This window comes from Nerophis ophidion, linkage group LG05 (genome assembly GCF_033978795.1).
Source record: "Nerophis ophidion isolate RoL-2023_Sa linkage group LG05, RoL_Noph_v1.0, whole genome shotgun sequence".
In the NCBI taxonomy this organism is placed as follows: Eukaryota; Metazoa; Chordata; class Actinopteri; order Syngnathiformes; family Syngnathidae; genus Nerophis; species Nerophis ophidion.
The window spans coordinates 69,447,514-69,457,594 of record NC_084615.1 but is presented as its reverse complement, the minus strand read 5'-3'; the positions used below and the strand labels follow the sequence as shown (position 1 = coordinate 69,457,594).

The 10,081-nt window shown below is 39.2% G+C and overlaps 1 protein-coding gene across 1 annotated transcript; it reads right to left on the bottom strand.

Moving 5' to 3' along the window:
- Nucleotides 1–849: 849 nt before the first annotated feature.
- Nucleotides 850–7,156, bottom strand: pin4 (protein (peptidylprolyl cis/trans isomerase) NIMA-interacting, 4 (parvulin)). The gene is made up of 4 exons (XM_061901906.1): nt 6,998–7,156; nt 6,766–6,833; nt 6,574–6,693; nt 850–1,303 (listed from the first exon to the last, which is right to left on the bottom strand). Exons 1-4 carry the CDS (start codon nt 7,035–7,037, stop codon nt 1,145–1,147), a joined length of 387 nt encoding a protein of 128 aa, XP_061757890.1. The 5' UTR covers nt 7,038–7,156; the 3' UTR covers nt 850–1,144.
- Nucleotides 7,157–10,081: the final 2,925 nt, after the last annotated feature.

Genomic DNA, 10,081 nt, shown 5'->3' with positions numbered 1-10,081 from the left:
GCTCTAGCTATTGGGCTGTTCTAGTTCTTATTTGTATTGTTTTTATTTTATGTTTATTTTTAATACACTGTCGCACTTTGAGGTTGTTTACTCAATGTACTCAAGTGCTTTTTATAAATAAAATATATCCTTATTATTAACATTCACACTCACAGGTGCATGCTTTTTGGAGGTGGGAGGAAGCTGGAGTACCCGAAGGGAACCCAAGCAGTCACGGGGAGAACATGCAAACTGTCATTTCACCAATTTGGGTAAAGACTATTTTTTGGAAATCAGTAATTATAATCTGCTAATAATGTGCCATTGTTGAGTGTCTGTGTTGTCTAGAGCTTGGCAGAATAACCGTGTAATACTCTTCCATATCAGTAGGTGGCAGCAGGTAGTTAATTGCTTTGTCGTGATCACAATATGTGGACGACAGCGGTAGGCAGAATGCAGGTAAAAAGGTATCTAATGCGCGAACCAAAAATAAATAAAAAGGTGAGTGCCGCAAAAAAAAAAAAAAGGCATTGAAGCTTCGGGATGCCTTTTCAAAATGAAACTAAAACTGAACGAGCTACAAAGTAAACAAAATTAAAAACAGAATGCTGGACGACAGAAAAGACTTAAGGCGTGTGGGGCAGAGAAGGTGTCCACAAAGTACATCCAAACATGACATGACAATCAACAATGTACCCACAAAGAAGGATAACAACAATTTAAATATTTTTCATAGCTAAAACAAAGCAGGTGTGGGGAATAGCGTTCAGGGAATAAATGAAACTGCTCCAGCATAGCATATATTTAGCCTTATGATATATGTTCATACACATTCATAATTATACAAATTGCTTGTGTAAAAACACTTACTTTTAATAAATCATATTTATTTTACTTTTCAATGAACAGCCACATAAACATGCCTCATGATTAGTTTTAGTTGCACTACCTTGCATATAACGGTCTTATTTATTGTGTACAACTTAATGTTTAATCTTTAGAGACTTATATTCTTGTCACTTGACAAAGATGAGTTGTGTTAGCGTCGCTGGTAAGCTTTTATTAAAAAATATTATGGTAGTGTACAACGAGACGTTATAATTTACCAAACATTGCATCAAAGCACAATGTAGAAGTGCATGTCCTCAGTCAGTGTTTCTTCTTGCTACTTTTTCCCCTCCACCATAATGATGTGGTAACCAAATTTGGTCTTGACTGGGGGGTCCGTGTAAACAGGTTTATCCATGGAAGAAACAGCCAAGGCGAAAGCAGCATCCTGGAAAGGTCCAACCATGGATCCTCGCGTCATCCAACCCAGGTCCCCCTGTGCAAAACATTTTCATGAGTTCAATCCCCAGAAAGCTAGACCAGTTCTCTGCACTTTACAAATTAATAATGTGAGCTAAGTGAATATTTTCATGTAAGGGACTATCAAAGATTACCTACATGTATATGATGATGTTTTATACATATTTATATTAGTTATTTAGGCTGTCATACAAATTAATTTAGTCTTTTCTTGTTCATAAATGTTTCTCATTGTTGGACACTCATGTTAAACAATGCCAAAATATTGTTTAACACATATTTGGATGAAAGCTTGCAAAATAAATGCAATGTATGTTTTTTGTCCACAACATGTGAGCCACTACGAAATTTGATCAGCCGTTGAAGTCTAACGGAAAAAGACAGCAAAATTACTGCTTGATTTGTGGAAACAAGAAAAAGGTGAATAAAGTATTATTTTTATCTAATCTTGGCATGCGCATAATTACACTGACATTTAATATATAGTGACATACAGTGGGGCAAAAAAGTTTTTATTTAGCCACCGATTGTGCAAGTTCTCCCACTTAAAATGATGACAGAGGTCTGTAATTTTCATCATAAGTACACTTCAACTGAGACAGAATGTGAAAAAACAAATCCAGGAATTCATATTGTAGGAATTTTAAAGACTTTATTTGTAAATTATGGTGGAAAATAAGTATTTGGTCAACCATTTAAAGCTGTCACTGATGGAAGGAAGTTTTGGCTCAAAATCTCACGATACATGGCCCCATTCATTCTTTCGTCCTGTCCCTTTAGCAGAAAAATAGCCCCAAAGCACGATGTTTCCACCCCCATGCTTCACAGTAGGTGTGGTGTTCTTGGGATGCAACTCAGTATTCTTTTTCCTCCAAACACGACGAGTTGACTTTATACCAAAATGGATACATGGATGATTCAGCAGAGGATAGGGAGAATGTCATAAGGTCAGATGAAACCAAAATATAACTTTTTGGTATAAACTCAACTCGTCGTGTTTGGAGGAAGAAGAATACTGAGTTGCATTCCAAGCCTACTGTGAAGCATGGGGGTGGAAACATCACACTTTGGAGCAGTTTTTCTGCTAAGGGGACAGGACGATTGAGCCGTGTTAAGGAAAGAATGAATGGGGCCATGTATCGTGAGATTTTGAGCCAAAACTTCCTTCCATCAGTGACAGCTTTAAATGGTTGACCAAATACTTATTTTCCACCATAATTAAAAAATAAAATCTTTGAAATTCCTACAATGTGAATTCTTGGATTTTTTTTTCACATTATGTCTCTCACAGTTGAAGTGTACCTATGATAAAAATTACGGTCCTCTGTCATCATTTTAAGTGGGAGAACTTGCACAATCGGTGGCTGACTAAATACTTTTTTGCCCCACTGTACATGCTGCAGGTGTATATAATGCTGTGACCAGGTGAAATCTATACAATGTTTATGAAGTTTATTTTGACTGTGACAGAAAAAATAGTGGTCATGTTTGTCTTCAAGATATATATTGAAACAGTATACATTTTCATTACAAATTATGATGCTTTTGGAGATGGTGGGGTGTGGTTTGATTTGTAATCTCGGAAGACCTTCACACACAAATATCTAACACAAAAACTAAACAGGTTATAGGCATTATTTCCATGAACCGGCGTTCCACGTGTGGCAGATAAATAGAGCAAAAATAAGTGCATGATAAAAAACAACTCGCTATAACACTGAATTAGTGGAAGCCCTGCCCTGCCCTTCTTCCCTTTGCAAAAAAATTCTGTTTGTTCTTGTGGGCTTATTTTCTGGCTAACGTATCTGATGCGTTATAGTCAAGGACAAGAGCATAGATAGATATAGAATAAAACTACATATAATTGTCATTAGTTTCAATAGATTTTCATCAATTTCAATTCTAAAAGATATGCATTCACATTCTTTGAAATACTTCATACATAGATACACTTATGAATGATTTTTTTGGTGCAATTTTCCATGCATATATACATCTGTTATTGCTAAATATTTGAGCAATAGGGCTTAGTACTATAATACCAGCACTTAACTTACTAGGCCAAGGGAGATGTGTATTTTCTTCCTTCAGCCAACTTATTATATGCAACAATTAGCACACTTGCCCTTTAGCAATTATCAATCAATCAATCAATGTTTATTTATATAGCCCTAAATCACCAGTGTTTCAAAGGGCTGCATCAGATTAACTAATATAGAGACATTGTTCTTGAGCTGTCTAGAGTTGAGGTCACGCAGCAACCAACTGGTATATATATATGGTCTCTATTTTATTTTCATTATTATATCTGAGAGTCTGTTTATTTGATTGTACTGTATATGTCTGATGTTTGTATGTCTAACTTAACTTTTTATGGACATTGTTGTATATACCATCAACCTGCCAGGGATTGTAGATAGAAATTAGTCTTTGGCAACAATCTGGCACATTTACATGTTATTTGTTCATTAATGTGCATTGTCCCACGTGACAAATACAACAAACATATCTAATGGCGACTTCCTATCAGGAGTTAAAGTATGTACTATGAACAAGCTTATTGGTGTGTCTGGGACAGGCAGTTATTTCGGAGAAAATGCAGTTTTTTATAAATTATTTAAGGGGGAACTGCACTTTTTTTTAGAATTTTGATTATTGTTCACAGAACGAAAGACATGACGATGGATAAAAAAAAAAAAACCTATATTGTAAATAAACAAATAAAAGTTCACTTATAGCAGAGCTAATGAGAGGTCCTCTATTCTGCCCATAAAACCCAATAAAAAAACATCCAAAAAGTACCAACAATACTCCATTGACATTTAGTGACTTAGTTAATCAAGTATTAGTGATATTGTTATTATGAGCGCTAACACGGACAAACTATTTATAGCGACGCCGTTATCACAAGCTTATGTGCCAATGTTTACATCATAGACTGATCAGCTGTTTCCTTGCTCGTCAAACTTTATTGTAGATCACAAATCATGTCTCTCACCTGAACAGTAGAAGAGCAAAGACGTATTCCGACAAGTACAGGTACATTTTGACAGCCAATTTAGACATGCACATGGAGAGAACAACATTAAAAGAGGCATGGTTCCATCCACTTTTTTCCCCCGAGGATTATGAGTCATTCTTCATCTAAACGGGAATAGCGGTACATGAAAATCCTAGCAGTCAGAATGCAAATGACAGCAGACTTTGTACAGTAAGTGTGAATTTATAATAGTTGTTGGCTTTCGTAAAGTCTGCACTGAGTTAATCAGTGATGTTCAAAAAAAAAAAAGCGAACGTGATGGGTTTTTTAAATGATTTTGCCGCGTATGCTTAAAATGAGCAAAAATATGTCAATTCTAAATGTTATTATAAATGTGCTCGTTACTACATTGAATACACACTAACATCATGCATATGAAACTTTAATGGATGTGTTGGATGATTTTAAGGGCTTTTAAGGCAGAATAGAGCGGCTTGATTGATTGAAACTTTTATTAGTAGATTGCACAGTACAGTACATATTCCGTATAATTGACCACTAAATGGTAACACCCCAATAAGTTTTTCAACTTGTTTTAGTCGGGGTCCACGTTAATCAATTCATGGCTCCCATAGATTCCATTGCAAGCAGACTTTTGAACGCATTTAATATTTAGAATGCATTGAAAAAATACATCCGTCGTCATAAATGATAAATGGATTATACTTATATAGCGCTTTTTCTACCTTCAAGGTACTCAAAGCGCTTTGACATTTATTTCCACATTCACAGACTGATGGCGGGAGCTGCCATGCAAGGCCCTAACCACGACCCATCAGGAGCAAGGGTGAAGTGTCTTGCTCAGAAGACAACGGATGTGACAAGGTTGGTAGAAGGTGGGGATCGAACCAGGAACCCTCAAGTTGCTGGCACGGCCACACTCCCAACTCCACCACGCCGTCCTAATCTCTTCCATAATGATTGTGAACGATAGTCAAAATTCCCCAGAAAATGCAGTTCCCCTTTAATGTTTCTGTATGGCCCAAAGGTTAGAGACCACTGCCCTTAGTTATCCCAGCAGGAATCCTATTGTTTATTATTCCCAAGGTGCTGCATCTCTCCTTTAAAGGCCTACTGAAACCCACTACTACCCACCACGCACGCAGTCTGATAGTTTATACATCAATGATGAAATATTAACATTGCAACACATGCCAATACGGCTTTTTTATTTTACTAAATTACAGTTTTAAATTTCCCGCGAGGTATCCTGTTGAAAACGTTGCGGAATGATGACGATTATGTTGACGCGTGCTTGTGACGTTATTGGTTGGAGCGGACATTTCAGCCCAGCACCACTCACAGCTAAAAGTCGTCTCTTTTATTGGCATAATTACACAGTACTTTGGACATCTGTGTTGCTGAATCTTTTGCAATTTGTTCAATTAATAATGGAGACTATAAAGAACAATGCTGTTGGTGGAAAGCGGTGGATTGCAGCTGCCTTTAGCAACTGAAACACAGCCGGTGTTTCTTTGTTTGTTGTGAAGCTTTAACACAGAGCGGTCAAGCAAACATGTCTCTCTACGTCAACCAGCAAGTTTTTGGATGGGAAAATTGTGCTATTACATTGACTCTTACCGGAGATATCAGAGGAGCTTCAGTCCTGCTGCAGCTGCGTGACTTCCCTCAGAGACACTCGCGCTCAACACACCCGTGGCCACACCCCTCCGACTTTCAGGTACTATGTAAGCTCACTAAAACGCAACACAATAGGCAGATAAGGGATTTTCCAGATGTATCCTAGTAAATGTTGTCTAATAACATCTGAATCGCTCCCACTGCAATCGCCTTTTTTTTTTCTCTAGTGCTTCACTCTAAATTTCCTCATCCACGAATCTTTCATCCTCGCTCAAATTAATGGGAAAATAGTCGCTTTCTCGGTCCGAATAGCTCTTGCTGCTGGAGGCTATAATTATAAACAATGTGAGGATGTGAGGAGCCCTACAACCCGTGACGTCACGCGCACATCGTCTGCTACTTTCGGTACGGGCAAGGCTTTTTTTATTAGCGACCAAAAGTTGCGAACTTTATCGTCGATGTTCTCTACGAAATCCTTTCAGCAAATATATGGCAATATCGCGAAATGATCAAGTATGACACATAAAATGGACCTGCTATCCCGGTTTAAATAAGAACATCTAATTTCAGTAGGCCTTTAATAGTCTGTGAGGCCATTTTCACCCTTGCAAACATCTGTTATAGGAGCTTCTATGAACTATCAAGCATGCATGAGGTTCTCTTACTCCTTGTCTTGCTTTGTCTTCACTGTATTGCGATGCTACTTCGCTGAAGCGAACTCCCGACTTCAGTTTCTCCATTGCCTCCATACATTTTCCGTGTTTCTCACAGAGGATGTGACGCACCTGGTGACATGAGCACATGCATCTTACAATGACATCATCAGTAATAGAGTACTAACGTAGGGATGTACGCACCTTGACAGCAGTGCCTCCTTTAGGCGCTTTATCTTTCTTCTCAGCATCTGCACTTCCTGACGCAGCTCCTGAGCAAGGCAAATAAATTGCAATGTTATTAAATGGTGTACATTGTACACCAGATGCACGCAATCGGAGCTCTATGCTAAAGTGACAAGCTAACACTCCGGAAGTATTTATTTACGGCTGAAGAACCCAATTAAAGGCCTAAAAAAATAAAACGAGTGCGAACCTTTAGCTCCCTTGCCACCACCTTTGCCCTTTGGTGGCATTTTAAAGAAACGCAAACCAGACTTCAAATGGCTGTGGAAAAGAAAAACAAAACGAGCATGGATTCAAGCTTGTGTCGTGGATTGTTGGGCATGCGCAGTAGACACGTGTCTTCTTCTATGGTCACATATTGGTAAATTGCAGTCTGTACTGCCATCCAGTGTACAAAATGTTTCTGACATGTACAGGGCTGTCTCAGAAAATTAGAATATTATCCATCCATCCATTTTTCTACCGCTTATTCCCTTTTGGGGTTGCGGGGGGCGCTGGCGCCTATCTCAGCTACAATCGGGCGGAAGGCAGGGTACACCCTGGACAAGTCGCCACCTCATCGCAGGGCCAACATAGATAGACAGACAACATTCACACTCACATCCACACACTAGGGCCAATTTAGTGTTGCCAATCAACCTATCCCCAGGTGCATGTCTTTGGGAGTGGGAGGAAGCCGGAGTACCCGGAGGGAACCCACGCATTCACGGGGAGAACATGCAAACTCCACACAGAAAGATCCCGAGCCTGGATTTGAACCCAGGACTGCTGGAACTTCGTATTGGAACTTCGTATTGTGAGGCAGACGCACTAACCCCTCTGCCACTGTAAAGCCCCTAGAATATTATGATATATAATCAAGCCTTTTATAATTTTAATATTGCTTAAGAAAAGTCAAAAATCCTATTCCAAAAAATTTGAATATTTCCTCAGACCAAGTAAAAAAAAAAAATGTCATTTTCCAGCATGATCTGGCACCTGCCCACAGTGCCAAAACCACCAGTAACTGGTGTACTGACCACGGCATTACTGTCCTCGATTGGCCCGCCCTCTCCCCTGACCTGAACCCCATAAAGAATGTGTGGGGTATCGTGAAGAAGAAGCTGAAAGACCCCAGACCCAATAATGCAAACCAGCTAAAGGCCGCTATTGAAGCATCCTGGGCATCCATAACACCTCAGCAAATGCCACAGGCTGATTGCCTCCATGCCACGCCGCATTGATGCAATAATCCGTGCGAAAGGATTCCCAGTCAAGTACAGAGTGCATTCATTGACATTTTCAAATGTTTGATTTTGTTTTGCTGTTATAAATCTTTTTTTTTTTACTTAGTCTGAGGAATTATTCAAATTTTTGAGATAGGATTTTTGAGTTTTCTTAAGCTGTATGTTATAATCAGCAATATTAAAATAATAAAAGGCTTGCACTATTTCAGTTGATGTGTAATGAATCCAGAATGTATGACATTTTCATGTTTTTAGTTGCATTACAAAAAAAAAGGACTTTATCACAATATTCTAATTTTCTGAAACAGTCCTGTATATTTTAAAGATTGATTGATTAATTGAAACTTTTATTAGTAGATTGCACAGTACAGTACACATTCAGTACAATTGACCACTAAATGGTAACACCCGAATACGTTTTTCAACTTGTTTAAGATGGGGTCCACGTTAATCGATTCATGGTAAAGGACCAATGATTGTCACACACACACTAGGTGTGGTGAAATTTGTCCTCTGCATTTGACCCATCACCCTTGATCACCCCCTGGGAGGTGAGGGGAGCAGTGAGCAGCAGCTGTGCACGGGAATAATTTTTGGTGATTTAACCCCCAATTCCATCCCTTGATGCTGACTGCTTGGTCCCCGTTGGGGAAATTCATTTTCACTGCCGTACATTTAAACATATAGACATTACACATCACAAAACAAAAAGAACAAAAAGACATCATACATGACCAACACATTTACAGGCTTTATCAGACGGGTCGGCCGGGCCTGCAAGTGTTAAGGGCGGCTATAGCTGCAGGGGTAAGGCTTTTCCTGAGGCGGGCCCTCCGGAATTTGATGGTTCTATACCTGCTCCCTGATGGTAGTGGGATTATGTATTTGTGTAGCTGGTGACTGATATCCTGGACTATTGTGTTTGCCAGTCGAGTGATGGACCTGTGGTTTAAATCTGAAATGTCGGCTGTGGGTAGGCCGATGATTTTAGCTGGTATGTTTCTAATGCGTGTGAGTTGGTTGGTTACAGAAAGGATGGGGAAAAAACATGTGGAACAGAACAGAAGGATGGGTTGAACAATGCTTTGGTAAAGTAATAACAAGAGATGAGGTGCAACGTATAGTCCTTTAAGTTTTCGGATGGCTGACAGTCTTTTTTGACTTATTTTTTGAATGTCCGTGGTGTGCTGATCAAAGGTGAGGTTATTGTCCAGGGTTACGCCCAGGTATTTAAAAGTGTCAGCTGTTTTGACTGTTTGTGTGTTTATGATGATGGGGTGCTGAGGTTTTATTGACATTGATTTCCAGATAACTGGCTGTGCATGACTCTGTGAAATGTTTTGACTATGATAGTCCAGAATTTTATAGTCTTTGGTATGGCTCGGCCGGGGTTTGAACTCACAACCTACTGATCAGGGCGGATACTCTAACCACTAGGCCACTGAACTTAATATAGTATTATGTAGTCAAAATTCAATCAAACAATCCATCAATCAATGTTTATTTATATAGCCCTAAATCACAAGTGTCTCAAAGGGCAGCACAAGCCACAACGACATCCTCGGTTCAGAGCCCACATAAGGGCAAAGAAAAACTCACAACACAGTGGAACCTCTTCAAGGTTTCTCATAGTCATCATGTTCGACGTCCCACTGGGGTGAGTTTTTTCTTGCCCTTATGTGGGCCCTACCGAGGATGTCATTGTGGTTTGTGCAGCCCTTTGAGGCACTTGGGATTTAGGGCTATATAAATAAACATTGACTGATTGATTGAAGTCAGATATAGATGGTAATTAACATTCTTAGCCTCCTTTTAAAAAAAAAAAAAACATGAAATATTTACCATTTTATTGAAATGACCCATAAATAAATGCGTACATAAACACAGATGTAATCATTTATTAAACTTACCCGTTAACAAGCTGTCAGAAAACCACACATTCATTAACAGAATGCAAAGGGGCCCCCCTCTCACATTTCACAGCGTCCGGTCTCCATAGCAACCACGACACAAAGCCCTTCATGGCGCAGCAGTCTTGTGTACTAAAG